Source organism: Bos taurus, chromosome 9 (genome assembly GCF_002263795.3).
Source record: "Bos taurus isolate L1 Dominette 01449 registration number 42190680 breed Hereford chromosome 9, ARS-UCD2.0, whole genome shotgun sequence".
Classification (NCBI taxonomy): Eukaryota; Metazoa; Chordata; class Mammalia; order Artiodactyla; family Bovidae; genus Bos; species Bos taurus.
In genome coordinates this window covers 52,567,400-52,586,722 of record NC_037336.1, presented here as the reverse complement: position 1 = coordinate 52,586,722, position 19,323 = coordinate 52,567,400, and the positions used below count along the sequence as shown (strand labels likewise).

Genomic DNA, 19,323 nt, shown 5'->3' with positions numbered 1-19,323 from the left:
AACAGACTGCAAATGGAAATAAACTTCTGTTCATATTAATACCTACTTACAAATACATTTTTAAAATCTTTTCTATTAATTTATGTAACAAAACAGGAAATTCTAAACATACTTAGCAATCCAGAAAGCAAAACACTTGCAGTACTTACCAACTGCCTGTTCAGGATTTATATCAATGAATGAGTCATCTGGCACATGAAGGTTTTTTACATACATTTGCAAAATGCAACGGATCCATGATCTTACAGTTAGGGCTTGAAAAGATACACAGCCTGAATGAGAAAGTGCTTCACATAACATGCTGTAAAAATAAGTTGATGAATATTAAAAACAGAAACCAAAACAAAACCCTGACAATGTGTTCCCTGAGTACAGAGATTCCGAAATAAAACATTCTAATACTCCCCAGTTTTTGGTCTCACTTATTTTACAAACACACGAATGCAGACATGCTCTGCTGAAGATAAACACTACACACACCACAAAATATTTTAGACAAATATTCTTGCTTTCATTTATAATGCCCTAATTTTTAAAATTTCCTTTTTCCACTGGTGGCATACATATGACTTACGCCAAGGGAGAGACACGGTTAAAATTAGAAAAACAAGGAAGGGGTTTAAGTAGCTTTGTGTGATAATACTGAAGGAAGTGGCAAGCACAATAAAAAACAGTGGCCCTTAAGAGCAAAACAGAGAAGCGGGCATGACCATATACAGAAGAAAAAAGGTAAAACACATTTCTATGAGGGTCTCCCAACCAATCCAATCTACATCCCTTCCTTTCCTGCTCCCCCACCCACAGGAACTCCAAAATAACATCTGAACAGGAGTTTTTTTTTTAATTATTTTACAAAGTCAAAGGTCTGGCTTCATCTTATTTCTAATCATTTTATAAGAGAGGATGGGGATAGTCTTAACCTAATTATAAATGTTGTATAAAGTTATTAGACACGTGAAAAATACATAAATCATCACTCTGAAAGTACTGTTTTGAAATACTCTGAATACACATTTTCATAAAAAAAGAGAATACAAAACGGAACTCAGATGGGTTGTTTATCACCTATACAACCTCCCAACACTACTTAACATCTTTGCATTTCACTTCAGTTGCTTCATTTCAGTTAGTCCTTCCTTGCTGCTAACATACCAATATTATTTTAAAAACAAATCCTTAAGATAATTTCAGCACAAGTATTTAACAAATAATATAAATAAATGTTTGTTGTCATCCAAGAATTCTTAAGCTGGAAGGGATCCTAAAAGTAATCCAATTGAAGTTGAACTCCCTTACTGTGTAACTGAAAGCTAGTGAGAAAATGATTAATGACTATGCTTAATGAACTTCCTTTTAAGAAGAATACCTCTCTTCATTTTCACTGACTGGCAGCTGTGACCAGATCTACATTGGTCTCTTAGGCTTGCATATTTATTTTATTTTCCCTTATCTTGATATTCTTATTTGAATCACCCTGATTGTTCTATACCATTTCTATTACTGACTGTATATTTTTTCTGTTGGGGTTCCTCAGATCTCTTATGTAATGCAGACACTTAAAGACATGGAAATCAAAGTTCAAGGTGATGAAGTCTCTTGTTCATCACTGCACAAAAGTCAGATCTTTAAAAACCTAGTGTGAAGAGGAAAGCTATCATTAAACTAAAACTGTAATAATAAAATAGTGTCTTACAGATTTAGCAATATTAATTGTATAATTTCTTTCACAATGGTGAGTGTAGAAAAATCATTTCTGGATAAGTTAAGGCAGTCCTATAAAAACCATTTTGACAAAGCAGCAGCAACATTGTTTTAACAAAAGTTTCCTACTATTAATACAGTCAAAATGTGGATACACAGAAAAGTAACAAATTGTCCCAGTGAAAGTATACATAGCAAAGATCAGTTTTTATTTTGGAAATGCTCACCTTCCTTGTGAACTAATCTATTGTGGGTTTATATTAATGTGTATACCTGAAATAAAAACACTTACCTATTTTGTAGGAAATGACTTAAATATCTGGCTACAACTTGGGGCCAGATGATATCATCCCAACCAAAGAGTTGTATCATTGATGTAACTGGCTGAGGCTGAAGATCTGATGGGGCTGTGCTGGGCAAATCCATTGCCAGCAAAGTAAAATCTAGATTTAGAATGAGAGAAACTTACAGTGAGAATGTAAAAAAAAAAAACCCACTATCTCCCTTAAATTATGTTAATAGTGATTTTTTTAAAAATCAGCACTAAACAGTAAATGTCACATTTTAGAAATGTAGAACAGAAAGCTAAAACTGAACTAAACTCGTATCATCAAAGAAATTTCTGTGCTGATTATCTGCATCTCCAAGAAAGGGTCTGGAAAAATCTGTCTCAGCATCATCACAATGCATCTGTTATAGAAAGGCCCTTCAAATGGTAAATTAGAAAAAAAAATTTATTGACTGATTCACTGCAGTCACTTTTCTTGTTGTGGAACACAGGCTCTAGGAGCACGAGCTTCAGTAGTTACAGCTCCCTGGATCTGGAATGCATGCTCAACAGGGGTAATGCACGGGCTTAGTTCCTTCAAGGCATGTAGGATCTTTACAGATCAGGGACCAAACCCATGTTTCCTGCCTTGGCAAAGGATTCTTTATCACTGAACCACCAGGAAAGCCCTCAAATGGCAAATTCTAAACCTAATGGCTCTGCTAAAGAGCCTCTTTCACCCAAATGATCCATTACTAAAAATATTTCTAGCATCCACTCTTTTCCAATCAAGTTAATTTACTCATCACCTACCACAGACACGACTGAGCGATCTCCACTTTCACTGACCACAGATGAAGAGCTCTAACTCACCATGGACACTGGACATTTTCTTCTAGTAAACAGTGATTTCCTACAATCAATGATACTCCACTTCCCTCAGAACTCAAAAAGCCTAGGAACCAGAATGTCTTAGATCACCATGGTAAACAAATAGACTTTATTTTGTGATTTCCTGGGATTCCCCAACCTAATTTGTAGTACATCAATTTATGTGCATGTGCACTCAGTTGTGTCCAACTCTTTGCAACCCCATGGATTGTCGTCCACCAGGCTCCTCTGTCCATGGGATTCTCCAGGCAATACTGGAGTGGGTTGCCATTTCCTTGTCCAACATCAATTTACGTTTGTCAATAAATTATTTATTAAGCACTGCCTCCTGTAGTGCTCTCTCAAATGGTGGCTATTTATATCTTCCCACACTCTCATACACTGGACCCACAGAGGGTGAGCAACTTCTGGTCCATGCTGCTGCTTCTAGATCATTGTCCCTTCCTCTTCTTAAAAACCTCTGGCTCTGAGTCTCAGGTCATCAAATCATACCAACGCTCTCTTCGTTGCACCTGTCTACTGTTCCCTCCTTTGCCACCTCTCATTCCTTGAAGATTGTAGCTCATGATCATCCTTTCTAACTGCAGTCCTGTCATAGTTCTTGATGATTTTTTTTTTCTCCCAGTCTCTTGGCCTTGAACTTCTCTCCTTCAGTGAGACTACCTTCCACTACTTTAGCCACTCACTCCCATGGTGATACAGAGAACCTGACACTGCCCGTAAGTACAATATCACTGAAATCCCTACTTTGAAGACCCCCTCTTTCTGACACCAAATCAGCTTTCCAACTCTCCTCCTCTAGGTTCCCAACCCCTCCAGCAATCCTTTGATTCCATCAGGACCTACGATTCATTAGTGAACACACCAGACATGCTCTTGCCTCTGGATTTTTGCATAGCTCATATCTGCATAGCCGCATATCTCACCTTCTTCGGGTCTTTGCTCAAATAAATGATACCTATACATGTTTTCTGGGCAACTCTTATTTAAAATTATAACTTGCCTGTGATCTTTCCTCGTGCTTAATAGATCAGTTGTGTCCTACTCTTTGTGACCCCATGGACTGTAGCCCGCCAGGCTCCTCTGTTCATGGGGATTCTCCAGGGAAGAATACTGGAGTGGGTTGCCATGCCCTCCTCCAGATCTTCTCAACCCAGGGATCGAACCCAGGTTCCCTATCCCTATCCTTTTCTATATTTTTCTTTTTCTCCATTTATCATCATCTGACATATTACACATTTTACTTACCTATGTTCTCTTCCTTCCCTAAGAACGTGGAGCTTATGCATGAAAAAAGGAACTGTAATTCTTTTTTTCCCATTGATAAATCCCCAATGGCAAAGTATTCATTAACTATTTTTTAACGCAGGAAATTTTTGCCTCCTGTCTTTACTGCAAAACAAACCCCAAACCCACATACATTTGCTTTATATCTATATTACTATTTATTTTCAGGACCTAAGACAGTACTGACTAACGTGTATCATTTTGGTCATTAAGTGAGAGTTGGGATGATGAATGGTAGAAAGATAAGTCATATTGACTAGTAATGACTGCTTTGGTTAAACTGAAAGTCAGTATTTATTTTCACAGACATTCCAGTGGTTGCAAAAGCACTGCCTGTCACAGTTCTCCAATCTGTGTATCGCTGTAAAGTCTTAATTATGGAAGCACTACCAGAATTCAAAATCTTTTCAAATGTATATCATGAAGTCTTTTATGTAATGCTTTTAGCTCAGTTTTCCTTATTCACACTAGGGTAAAATAAACCTTGGTTTAGAGCTTAGGTTTTTAAAAGCATTTACATTTAAATACATTAAACATCTTCTTAAAAACCGCATTTAAATACATGTAGTCACCATATTGATCTCTATTCCAGTACTTCTTAACATACGTTGGATAAAATATCCCTTTGAAAAAGATAAAGACTTCTTGTGGGAAAGTGCATATGTGAATATATATATTCAAATTCTTGCCTATAATTTCATCTGATTCAGAGTCCATTAAAGTCTAAGGACATGTCTATAGGCTAATAATCAAATTAAGTAAAAATTACAACCTAAAATAGAATCTAACAGAAGTCTGAACAGTAACATTCTATGTACTCCATGTCATTCTGATCTCATCGGCTTTATGTTGAAGTGGAATTCATTCCATCTCTTTTTGCTCTTTATTCAATTTCATATTTTACTAGGTATCCGCACATACAATCTGAAAATAAACGACCTGAACTAGAAGTCAAATGCTGTTTTACTTTCCAAATAATGCATGAATAAGAAAAGCTCATGTAAGTACAGTAGTTTTAAGGTTAAAAATGATCTTTTTAGCAAATCTTCACTTAGTTTTTACTTTTACTAACAGGAAAATAATAAACAAGCCAAAGAATCCTAATTTTAAAATACATAATTCTTTTCTTCCTGGTTGTCAAAATATTTATTACACTGTAATAAAATAAGAGTTTGCTACTAAGCAAACAGAAGAAAAAACTGACCGAGTCTGCAAAATGAGAAACTAACTGGCAAATAAAGAACGCTGACCTGCGGCTGCATCCGCGAGTTGTGAGAGAGGCACTATCTGCGACATTCTCTGACTCTTCAGAAATGAAAAGAAATGCCTCCACAGCGCACTGGCAACTGCAGCAAGGTGGCGCTCTTTAGTCGATAATGAAGACTGCACACTGAGGTCCCCATGCTCCCTTTGAAGTTCCTGACGCAATTGTTGATGCAGACTCCTAAAAAAATAAATAAAAATACAGCTAACACCCAACAAACAAATACAAAATTTTTCTTTAAATACATTTTGGGGTTTTAACATTTACACCATGTGAAAACTGAAGGACAGTTCTATCTAATTAAAACCTTTATGCCAAGACATTATGCATTTCTGGTTATTTGATGGATGAACGATGGCATATTAAGTACCATAATGTTAATGTTAATTACTAATGTCAAGCATTAATTATATGCTTTTTAATATGTCAGATCTAAATGAGAAACAGGCAGCTTCAAAATGAAGGTTTGCATTTTGCAACTCGCTATGACAAGTGATTTTACTTACAATCTAGACATAAAAACAAAATTTTAAGCCACTTCTCCTGTGAGCTTTAGGTTATGATGTACCAAGAGGAAAGTATTTATGGCTTATATGTGATATTTTAAATTAAAATACTTTTCTTGTTTAGAGCAGACATAGACATTAAGCTGGAATATAAAACTGTGCTAGATACAACATTATTAGTCTTTTGGTCCAAAAAGACCCATAATCATTTTCACATGATAAAAAATAATAAAATCATTCTTCTCCAAAAATCAGTAAAACGTGAATTCAATACTGGCTCAAGTTTTGATTTGTCATTTACTCACTTTTCCTATGGAAAACTGAGACATCTCTAAGACCTTAACAGAAACATAACAGGGGTGAATACCAAAAGATTTTTCTAGTGATCTGCAATAGAAGATAATGCAATATGCCCAACAATTAATAATATTATTTAAAACTAAACATGCAACTATGATGTTATTCCTGTTTCTGTATATATAACTGTAATGTTATTTCTATTTCTGTACATATAACTGCCATCTCAATTGAGTAGACACAAATGCATACACAGCACCCTTATATTTGTTTTCTTCAATTAAAGAGCAAACAGTGAAAATAAACCAGTGGAGCTAAGCCAGAATACTTCCTTTGATAGTAGCAGTATTCCATTAAGAAAAATGACTAGTACTTTAAAAAAAGAAGGAAAATTACATTAAGTCCAACATTCCTGATGCTTTAAATCAGTTCATCAAGAAGAAGTGGACACTCAAAATAACTATATAAAATACGGAACTAATGCACAGATTTAAAGCAATTCCACAAAAAGATCAAAACTGGTGGCAAGACCACCTCATCGTATTTTTCACATAACTATAAAAGAGTGAAAAAGTTGGCTTAAAGCTCAACATTCAGAAAACGAAGATCATGGCATCTGGTCCCATCACTTCATGGGAAATAGATGGGGAAACAGTCGAAACAGTGTCAGACTTTTATTTTTTTGGGGCTCCAAAATCACTGCAGATGGTGACTGCAGCCATGAAATTAAAAGACGCTTACTCCTTGGAAGGAAAAGTTATGACCAACCTAATAACATATTCAAAAGCAGAGACATTACTTTGCCAACAAAGGTCCATCTAGTCAAGGCTATGGTTTTTCCAGTAGTCATGTATGGATGTGAGAGTTGGACTGTGAAGAAAGCTGAGTGCCGAAGAATTGATGCTTTTGAACTGTGGTATTGGAGAAGACTCTTGAGAGTCCCTTGGACTGCAAGGAGATCCAACCAGTCCATTCTAAAGGAGATCAGCCTTGGGTGTTCTTTGGAAGGACTGATGCTAAAGCTGAAACTCCAGTACTTCGGCCACCTCATGCGAAGAGTTGACTCATTGGAAAAGACTCTGATGCTGGGAGGGATTGGGGGCAGGAGGAAAAGGGGACAACAGAGGATGAGATGGCTGGATGGCATCACCAACTCGATGGACGTGAGTTTGAGTGAACTCCAGGAATTGGTGATGGACAGGGAGGCCTGGCGTGCTGCGATTCACGGGGTCGCAAAGAGTCGGACACGACTGAGCGACTGAACTGAACACAAAAGTAAAGATTTTAAGTATAAGTTATATAACATTAGGACTCTATGTCTCTCTACACTGGAATTCTTGGATAACTATGAGACATAACTTAATGCTACTTGCAGTACTGGGGGCAGTTCAAAACACCTGGAGAAAGAATATCATAGTAATCAAGTTTCATAAAAACTAACCAAATATCTGCTATGTCCTCTTCCTGTAAAACTTGCCTGAGATGCTTTCAACTTGAACTAGTGGCTAAAGATTATTTCAGGTCCTTTAGCTTTGAGTAAGATGAATATCAAACCACTAAAATCCATTTGGCAACTAACTCAATTGCCTATATCAACAAAGCAAAATTCATGGGTACATTTCAAGACACTGGAGTTCAAGTGAAATAATACCACCATTTGCAAAACCCATCTAAAGCTTTTTCAAGTATATTGGTCTCAAAGGATAATAAATAATTTACTATACTTGGGTAGCACGGATTTTACTATTTCTAAATAAAATAAGCCATTTACTTCACTCTTTAAAATCGATTCTCCAGGAAGCGGTATCATTTCCGATCATCCTTTATGAAGCTGGAAATTCTTTAACTAAAAATCAGAACAATTCTATGAGATGGGTGTCACTAATCCTCTTTATAGAGGATAAAGATGATAATGATATCCCCAAAGGTCACATGGCTAAGAAGAGCTGGCCCCATAATCTGAATCAAAATCTGACTCTGAAGCCCATACTTTCCCTTATACACTAGAACACACACCCTGTAACACTAAGATGTGCATGTGTGTGCGCTCACACACACAATTAAAACATTGATCAATTTTCTTCTCTCCCTACTTGGATTGAAGAAATTTTACTAAGCTTAAGAAAAGAAGCTGGAGAAGCCACATGTAGCTTTGCTTTGTAAAGTGGTAGGGATGTAGGTTTTAAGTAGAAGACTGACTTTAAAATCATTTTGGAAATATACATGCATAACCAACCCACTTATGTTCTAAAAGATCCAATATAGCAGAAAAAAAAATCTGCTGAATGTCAAGTTATTTAAATTGCAGCTTTCACAGAAACAATAGCAACATCTAGCATTTACTAGTACTTACCATGTGCCAAGAACCACACTAGGAAGTTTGTAAGCACTGTTTCTCACCCTATGAGGTAGGTATAATTATGATTCAAATCTTATAAAATGAGGGAATTGAGGCAACAGAAGTAGCTTGTGTTGGGTAAAACTGCTGGTTATTAGCAAAGCCACTCAGAGCTGTGTGACCTTAAAAAAAAATGAGTTACCACCCAAATTTCATTTTCTAAAGAGTTAAAATTAGGAAAAATCATTTATTATCCACCTACCAGGGTTATTGTGAAGATTACATGTGAAGAATAACATCCTCAACAGTGTTCAGGAACCTATCACTACACTATGTTGTTGTTTAGCCCCTAAGTTGTGCCAGACTCTTTGCAACTCCATGGGCTGTGGCCCACCAGGCCCCGCTGTTCACGGGATCTCAAAGGCAAGAACACTGGAGTGGATTGCCATTCATTTCTCCGGAGTATCTTCCTGACCTAGCGATGGAACATTCATCTCCAGGGTTGACAGGTAGATTCTTTACCACTGATCCACCTGAGAAGCCCATCGCTACTCTATGGAAATGCCCAAACTTGTACATACCTAGTTATCCAGGTCTTCGTAAGCTTCTGTTTTATTAATAGCTCTGGTATCCTGCTTCTTTGGGCTTACCTTCGTTAGTTCAAGCACTTTCCTGATCCTGTACAAAGCTGTTCTTGTGCTCTACTTTCCAAGATTTGTTTTCCTATTTTTATTTCCATGTTACTTTTTGTAGTGATTTTATATATCTCACCCTCCCACCTCCCCATCCTCACAAAGACATACAAATATACTGAGGCATCTATTAATATGACTGGTAAGAGCTAACAGAAAGCAAGGGGGTTAAAAAAATTAATAACTGAATTCCTTTTTTAAGTTCTACTTCAAAGCCTGCCAACTTCAATCCACATCAGTGAAAAATATAATGGGAAGCTCTAAGTTAAAAAAAAAGTTGTTCTAAACCACTATGAGTGATGATTCCAAGTGTCTGATGAATGTAACTAATGGAAAACTGGATGGGAATCAGGATACTCTACCATTTTTAGTTTCAATTAAATTTACTAAAAAAAGCCCAAAAAACCTCAGGTACTTTGGATCTTCCTGTTATTCTTATTCACATCTATAAAACAGGGCTATAATCTGCTTTACCACCCAGAAAGAATATAAGATAACCAAACTAGTGAAATTACCAGAAAGCAAACAACCCCCACAAAACAAGGATTTAAAGCTGGAAGGTATCTTAAAAATCATTTAATCCAATCCTGTCTTCAAAAAATAAAAACAAAAATAAAACAAAAACAGATTCTAGGTATAAAGAGAATACTGCAAAGTCTCACTAGAAGATAATGGGAAGTCCTGCCCCACAATTCTGTGCATATCCAGTTACTAGGGAGACGCAACAGGTCAGAAACCAGTCTGTTGAGTGGTAGCCCAGGCATATCCTATAGGGGCTCCCTGGAATGGGGGCTCCATGTATTTGTGTGTACATGGACAAGGAGGTGAATGGGTGGTAATGATTGAATGAATATGTGAGGTCAAGGCAAGGAGTTTACTGGCTGTTTTGACTATTAAGCGATGATAAAAAAAAAAAAGCCCAGTACTGGCAATGATACTTCTAGTCATATATAATGCACCATTGTATGCAGGACAAGAAGCAACGGTTAGAACCGGACATGGAACAAAGGACTGGTTCCAAATTGGGAAAGAAGTACATTGAGGCTGTATATTGTCACCTTGCTTATTTAACTTTTATGCAGACTACATCATGAGAAATGCCAGGCTAGATAACTCACAAGCTGGAATCAAGATTGCTGGGAGAAATACCCAAAACCTCAGATATGTAAATGATACCACTGTAATAGCAGAAAGCAAAGAGGAACTAAACACCCTCTAGATGAAAGTGAAAAAAGAGAGGGAAAAGCTGGCTTAAAATTCAACACTGAAGAAATGAAGACCATGGCAACTGGTCCCATCACTTTTTGGCAAGTAGATGGGGGAAAAGTGGAAACAATTACAGATTTTCTTTCCTTGGGCTCCAAAATCACTGTGGATGGTGACTGAACCCATGAAATTAAAAGATACCTGTGACTTGGAAGAAAGCTATGACAAATCTAGACCATGTATTAAAAAGCAGAGATAATCACTTTGCTGACAAAGGTCTGTAGAGTCAAGGCTATGGTTTTTCCAATGCTACGTACAGATGTGAGAGTTGGACCATAAAGAAGGCTGAAGGCTAAAGAACTGATGCTTTTGAACTGATGTGATGAAGACTCTTGAGAGTCCCTTGGCCTGCGAGATCAAACCAGTCAATCCTAAAGGAAATCAACCCTGAATATTCACTGGAAGGACAGATGCTGAAACTCCAATACTTCCGCCACCTGATGCAAACAACTGACTCACTGGAAAAGACCCTGATGCTAGGAAAGATTGAGGGCAGAGGAGGAGCTGACTGAGGATGAGATGGCTGGATGCATCACTGCCTCAGTGGACATGAGTTTGAGCAAACGCCAGGAAGTAGTGAAGGACAGAGAAGCCTGGCATACTGTGGTTCATACGGGAGCAGAGAGTTGGACACGAGTAAGAGACTGAACAACAACAACATAGGAATAAAAAGCTTCCTCAAGGTGTAAGGAAAAATTATCCAAATGAACACTTGTGTAGGAGATAGAAGACTAGTCTGTGACCCCGGAAAACTAAGACTTAGTTTTTCATCTGTTAAATGGGAATACTGCCCTACTATATCCTCTATAGAGCTGCTGAAGTGTCAAATTACACAACTTAGGTAAAAACAATTTATAGGCTATAAGGCAAGGTAATATTTACTTTAGTCTTATTGTTATTCATTCCAATTTCTAACAATCATGTCCACACATTCAGTAGAGCATTATCTAGAAAGATATAGGCTTTAGAGACAAGACACACCAGAGAACAAATCCTACTCTCTCAACTACTAGTGGATGGCCATTTCCTCAACTGTTACAAAAACTCCCAAATAAAATATATTCGACAAATGGAATAATGGAATATTATTGGCCAGAGAATCAAAGACTGTTTAGTGAGAATATATGTGTTACCCTATTCTGCTTTTGACCTTTATTAACTAGTTTAATTCTGTAGGCATTATTTTTCCCATTTTGTAGACAAGGAATCTAAGAACAGAAAGAGTAAATAATTTGACTGGGCTATACTGCTGGTAAGCAGCAGAGACAGAATTTGAATCCAGGCAGTCAAGCTATCATGCAACTATGCTACAGCTACTCCAAATACCATTTTACTACCTGTAAGTATATTACTATATAAGTAATACATGTCTTAAATGCCATTATTTCTGTATTCATTCATTCATATGCCAAGTTTCTAAAAGGGGTAGTTTCAAAGCAATATAACATCCAATCCTGATGGCACAAAAGATGCACACATATTCAAAGTTTAATAGTTCTGGGAAGTAGAGAATTCTACAGGGATTCCAAATTTCAATGCCATGTGACTACTTAAAATTTTCCTATGGAAAAAATTTCCTTGTCCCTATCCCCAAAATAGGGTATAGCATGAAAATACATCAATAAAAAGTGATTATTTTTATGTTATCCTTATTATTTTATTAGTCTTATATATGTAGATGACTATGGGTCTCAAGTGACTTAAAAGTTTTGGTGATATTTCATTGCATTTTATGGTACACTAAAACAGGGATCTACTTTGGCAGTTCTCAATCTTCACTACCATTAAAATCACCTGTAGAGCTTTTTAGAAACACGGAAGTTCTGACTTCACTGAAGATCCTACTGCATCTACAAGTCTAGGGTCAAAGCTTATTATTTTAAAAACAATTCTCACCCAGTGGGTCTGGGGAGGGGCCCAAGAGTCTACCTGTCTAGCAGGCAGATTTTGCATGCCCATGGCCACACTTTAAGCAGTTACCTTCCTGGCTTGTCTTGTCTATAAAATGGTGACAATAATAGTATCTACAGGATTACATTAGTTCATTAAAGTCAAACACTTAGAATAGAGTTGCCACACACATTCTCATTTAACATTCTGATTTTCTGGCTAACAATAACAGATATTCCATTTACTGAATATGTCTTACTTGATTCCTGCAAGAGATGAAGAAATGATCACACAACAAGTAGTCCATGAATCACTCTGAGTATTCAACTGTAATTCTGTATGAGAGAAGGTTGATAATCATTCCTGTACTCTACAGGCATAAGGGTAAACAAAATTTAGGTTTTACACAATGAGGTACCATCTTATGCCGGTCAGAATAGCTGCTATCCAAAAGTCTACAAACAATAAATGCTGGAGAGGGTGCGGAGAAAAGGGAACCCTCTTACACTGTTGGTGGGAATGCAAACTAGTATAGCCACTATGGAGAACAGTGTGGAGATTCCTTAAAAAACTGGAAACAGAATTGCCACACGACCCAGCAATCCCACTGCTGGGTATACACACCAAGGAAACTAGAATTGAAAGAGACACGTGTACCCCAGTGTTCATCGCAGCACTGTTTACAATAGCCAGGACATGGAAGCAACCTAGATGTCCATCAGCAGATGAATGGATAAGAAAGCTACGGTACATATACACAATGGAGTATTATTCAGCTATTAAAAAGAATGCATTTGAATCAGTCCTAATGAGGTGGATGAAACTGGAGCTGATTATACAGAGTGAAGCACGTCAGAAAGAAAAACACCAGTACACTATATTGACGCATATATATGGAATTTAGAAAGATGGTAACGATGACCCTATATGCAAGACAGCAAAAAAGACACAGATGTAAAGAACAGACTTTTGGACTCTGTGGGAGAAGGCGATGGTGGGATGATTTGAGAGAATAGCATTGAAACATGTATATTATCATATGCGAAAGAGATCGCCAGTCCAGGGTCAATGCATGAAACAGGGTGCTCAGGGCCGGAGCGCTGGGATGACCCTGAAGGATGGGATGGGGAGGGAGGTGGATTCAGGATAGGGAACACATGTACACCCATGGCTGATTCATGTCAATGTATGGCAAAAACCACTATAATATTGTAAAGTAATTAGTCTCCAATTAAATAAATTAATTAAAAAAATAGAGGTTTTACAGTAATTCGGAAACTAAAGATCATTGATGGCAGCAGAATAAAACGGGCATGAAAATGATTCTCAGAGAACAGGTTAAGGATGAGAAAAGTGAAAATGAGGGAACTAAAAACACAAAGGCATATAAATTCCACACATTTACTCTAATTCAATGCATATTACCCAAGTTCTAGGCAGTAGGGATACAAAGTCGTCAAAACAAAGTCTCTGCCCTGGAGCTTGTATTTTAAAGAGAGAGAGATAATTAAACACAGATGTGGATTACCTGAGGTTGTGGTGAGCTTTATGGATAAATAGAAATCAAGGTACAGGGATGATGAGTGATGATGGTATTTCAACGAGGAATACCAGGAAATACCTTCTGAAGATGTGACACATGAGCAAAGACTTAAATGAGTAAGGCGGAGAACCACACGGGTACACATGGAGAGAGAATTTCAGGCACAAGAAACAAAAGTGCATACGTGCCGAGGCTAGGGGTTTTATGGGCTCAAGATCAACAATTAGGAGGCCAGTTGGCTGAAGCACAAAGGAAGACAGAAGGAAAAGCAGATGAGTCAAAGAGGAAACTGAGTTCCAGATCAAGCAGATTCGTCAAAGAACTTCAGATAGAATCAAAGTGGATAACAAGCCAGAAAGCAGAAGTGTTATATAATTTCTTTTAAAAGGAACATTTGAAAAAGCAAGGTATTTGGGGAAGGGGAAAAAAATAGTAACCACTCTGACTATAATGGATAATTTTTATAGCAGAATTAGAAGGCAATAAATTTAAGAGTAGAAAATAAAGACAATATTGAATACTGGTTCAGTCACATGTTCTCCTCATTCACTTCGCAAGAAGTTATAATGCCAGTCACTGTATGTGAAGTCAGAGGTATACAAACGATTAAGGCACATCCTGCTCTTAAAAAAAGAAAATCTAGACTTCATTCTGTAGGTAGTAGATTGGTGCAAAAGCGTGGTTTTTGCATTGTGGAAATTTGCCTTTGATATTGGAATATATTCTTAAATAAATGCAGTTATGTTATACATCATTTTAATGTGCATTTCTCATTTTATAGTTTTTTTCCTAATGACTTATTACTTGCAGCTTATTTTATATTTATTTTAGACTATGGAAATGTTAAACAAAAAGCAAATTTGAGTGGTTTTCTCATTGAAGTTCAAAATGGGTCGTAAAGCAGCAGAGACAACTTGCAACATCAACAACACATCTGGCCTAGGAACTGCTAAAAAATGTACGGTGCAGTGGTTGTTCCAAAAGTTTTGCAGAGGAGACAAGAGCCTTGAGGATGAGGAGCTGATAGTGAGACTGACATCAGAAGTTGCCAACCAACTGAGAGCAATCATTAAAGCTGATCCTCTCACAACTATGCGAGAAGCTGCTGAAGAAATCAACATCGACCATTCTATTGTCATTCAGCATTTGAAGCAAATTGGAAAGGTGAAAAAGCTTGATTAGTGAATGCCTCGTGAGCTGACCACAAATCAAAAAACCTGTCATTTTGAAGTGTCGTCTTTTCTTATTTTATGCAACAACAACAAATCATTTCTTGACTGGTTTGTGACATGCGACAGAAAGTGGATTTTATACAATTGGCGAAGATCAGCTCAGTGGTCAGACCAAGATGCTCCTAAGCACTTTCTAAAGTCAAATTTGCGCCAAAAGAAAGTCAAGATCATTGTTTGGTGATCTGCTGCCTGTCTGATCCACTACAAGCTTTCTGAATCCCCGTGAAACCATTCCATTTGAGAAGTATGCTCAGCAAATCAGTGAGATACCCTGAAAACTGCAACACTTTCAGCCAGCACTGGTCAACAGAAAGGGGCCAATTCTTCTGCATGACTACACCTGACTGCAAGTCACACACTTCAAAAGTTGAATAATGAATTGGGCTATGAAGTTTTGCCTCATCCTCATGTTCACTTGACCTCTTGCCAACCAACTACTTCTTCAAGCATCTCAACAACTTCTTGCAGGTAAAATGCTTCCACAACCAGCACAATACAGGAAATGCTTTCTAACAGTTCACTGAATCCTGCAGCAAGGATTTTTACACTACAGTAATAAACAAACCTATTTCTCATTGGCAAAAACATGTTGATTGTAATGGTTCCTATTTTGATTAATAAAGATGTGTTTGAGCCTAGTTATAATGATTTAAAATTCATGGTCTGAAACCGCAATTATGTTTGCACCAACCTAATAGTAAGGAACCACTGAAAGATTTTGAACTGAGGAGTGACATAATGAGAACAGCGCTTTGGGAAAGATTAATCTGGTAATGGCAAACAGAATGGATTAGAATAAAAACTGATGAGAGACAGGAGAGACCAATTACGAAGCTTCTATAAACATGCAGGTATGAGTTAATGTGCAATTTAAGCTACTTTATGAAGAAACAAGAAAGCTAACAGTAATTATTTGGCATTTTGTGAAAGAGAGAAAGGAGCAATCTATGTTATTGCTAACTTTTGGGAGAGGGAAACAAAGGTAGGAGAGACAGTTAATTTCTACACAAGAAGAGTATAATTTGATTTGCAAACAGAAAATTTAAGTAACAAAATCCCCAAAGTTTTTGGAAATTTGGACCTAGAATCCAAGAGTACATTTAGATTCAGAAGTCACTTGTGCCCAGTAGTTCAGCTGATTTTAATGAACATTTTAATGTCTATTAGTTACTTGAGGTAGTGTGTTCAGTTCAGTTCAGTTGCGTCTGACTCTTTGCAACCCCATGAATCGCAGCACACCAGGCCTCCCTGTCCATCACCAACTCCCGGAGTTCACTCAGACTCACGTCCATCGAGTCAGTGATGCCATCCAGCCATCTCATCCTCTGTTGTCCCCTTCTCCTCTTGCCCCCAAACCCTTCCAGCATCAGAGTCTTTTCCAATGAGTCAACTCTTCGCGTGAGGTGGCCAAAGTACTGGAGTTTCAGCTTTAGCATCAGTCCTTCCAAAGAAATCCCTGGGCTGATCTCCTTCAGAATGGACTGGTTGGATTTCCTTGCAGTCCAAGGGGACTCTCAAGAGTCTTCTCCAACACCACAGTTCAAAAGCATCAATTCTTCGGTGCTCAGCCTTCTTCACAGTCCAACTCTCACATCCATACATGACTACTGGGAAAACCATAGCCTTGACTAGATGGACTTTTGTTGGCAAAGTAATGTCTCTGCTTTTGAATATGTTATTAGGTTGGTCATAACTTTCCTTCCAAGGAGTAAGCGTCTTTTAATTTCATGGCTGCAGTCACCATCTGCAGTGATTTTGGAGCCCCCCAAAATAAAGTCTGACACTGTTTCCACTGTTTACCCATCTATTTCCCATGAAGTGATGGGACCAGATACCATGGTCTTCATTTTCTGAATGTTGAGTTTTAAGCCAACTTTTTCACTCTCCTCTCTCACTTTCATCAAGAGGTAGTGTATTAGAGGCAATCAAATATGGTCAGTACTCTCAAAGAACTTACAATTAAGTGAGAAGACAGAGGTATCTACAGAATATTACGATACACACAAAGGAAACATTTAGTCCACCTGGGGGTTTGATGAAGGCCTCAAGGGGTAAATACACTATTATCAGATTAAGGAAGCTGTTAACTGAAAAAAAAAAAACAAAAAACACAAAAAGCTTCAGGAAGTTGTAATAACATAAGTAAAGCAAAGTGACATGACACTGCATGGTATATGAGGAAACTCATGAACAGGTTAGTATTTTCAGAAGATGAAAAGTCAAGGGGCAGAATGATGGAAAATGAAACTATATTATTGATGGAGACCAGGTCACGGAGGGCCACGCCATCTAAAATGTTAGATACAAGTAAACAATTCTTTAAGGTGGGGAGAATTAACAGAAACAAAGCCAACATATACACCCAACATACCCACATATGTTCTCAATATAACCTAGTGCTTATAAGCCCTATCTTAGACAAATACACATTTAAACACCCCATGTAACTGCACAGAGCAATGTTACAATGTTATTTGTCTTTAAAATATCTTCATTAAAAAATTCAACCTCTTAAGTATGTGTATTTATGACTTAGGGGCTTCTCACATGGCTCAATAGTAAAGAATCTGTCTGAAAATGCAGGAGATGCAGGAGACATGAGTTTGATCCCTGGGTCGGGAAGATCCCCTGGAGAAGGAAATGACAACCCACTCCAGTATTCTTGCCTGGGAAATCTCATGGAGAGAGGAGCCTGGTGCTCACCCGACCAAGCATGCACACACACAGCTAACCCTTGAACAATGGAGAGGTTTATCTGCATATATGTCCTCCAAATCTGCAGTTCCTCTGCATCCATAGATTCAAGTAACCATGAACTGTGTAGTACTGTAGTATTACTGAAAAATATCTTCACATAAGTGGACCTGGGCAATTCAAACCCATGTTGTTCAAGGGTTAACTGTACAAGGGACCACTCATCACAATACCCTTTTTGTATTTTTTGCCAATGCTTGAATGCTATCTTATATGCTAATTTAATAAAACTGAGCCTAATCTATAGCCATTCATGTTATTAGCACAACGTAGTGCAAATGTTCTTAGTAAATGGGGTCTCTACTGCACTATCTCAAGTTGAATGCTTATCTTTTTGTGGTCTATTCCTGCCATTTATTCTGTTTGGAGGAACAGCTTTGCCTGCGATCAAGAAGTATAGTCCTGAACTCAACACAATGACTCAAAGAAACAGTGTCATGCTGGATATTAAGACTGAAGTTTTACAGCACCTTAAGATGCCTTCAAGGAAATAAATGGCTGAGGGTAAAGACCACATTAAGGCTTGGCTAAAGTTCTTTGACATTAAAACTGAAAGAAACCATAGGCAGATGGATGTCATGACTTAAAGGGATTTCTAAAAGTACAAGAGAGTAATCATCACCTGCCCGTGACAACTCATTTTCAAAGGAGTAATGCTACAGTAACACTGTACTGCTTATATTCAGTTAGACCCCTTCTTTCCAGGAATTTACCCTCCAAATTTCATAGCAAGTATATGGGTACAAGATAATGAAGAAAGTAAGAGGGATTTGGGCTCAATATAAAACTATTTAGTTTCCAAGTTTGCCTGCTACCAGAATACTGTTTGGGAAGAACATGAATGATCCAGCATTTTTGTCCTTTTTTCAAAAGCACTCAGAGTGAAGACCCTCCTTGTAATAAGTCTCACAACAAAATGTACACATCTTTGATAAAATACCTATAGTTGTCATACCAGTCTTTTGGGATTTCAAACAAAGTTCTCTTCCTCTTTAACTGTAAGTGGATATGTACAATTGAGAAACCATACATGCATTAGATCTTACCAAAATAGTTATCTATAGAATTCTCATACAAGCAAAAAGGAGGGGGACCTTATGAATTGGTTGAAAGAGGAAATCAGAATTTTTTTTTTTTTTGCAATAATGGTATACTCATTTATTGCACTTCTTAGATACTGCGTTTTTTCCAAATTGAAAGTTTGTGACAACTGTGTTGTCAGATGATGGTTAGCATTTTTGAGCAATAAAGTATTTTTTTAATAAAGGTATATATGTTGTTTTCTAAGACATAATCTATTGTATACTTTACAGATTACAGTATCGTATAAACTGACTTTTGTTTGCACTGAGACCAAAAAGTCTCCAGCTTTTTTAGTTATCCCAAACTGAAAC

General features: G+C 37.4%; 1 protein-coding gene across 3 annotated transcripts in view; it reads right to left on the bottom strand.

Annotated features, from left to right (window-relative positions):
• MMS22L (MMS22 like, DNA repair protein) overlaps positions 1 to 19,323 on the bottom strand; it is a 127,330-nt gene that overhangs the window by 36,181 nt on the left and 71,826 nt on the right. For all 3 annotated transcript variants that reach the window (XM_010808479.4, XM_005210855.5, NM_001206012.3), the window contains 3 exons: positions 5,398 to 5,591; positions 1,994 to 2,144; positions 150 to 301 (listed from right to left, as the gene is read on the bottom strand). In XM_010808479.4, coding sequence (XP_010806781.1) covers positions 150 to 301; positions 1,994 to 2,144; positions 5,398 to 5,591 — 497 coding nt within the window. The remainder of the gene's footprint in view (positions 1 to 149; positions 302 to 1,993; positions 2,145 to 5,397; positions 5,592 to 19,323) is intronic.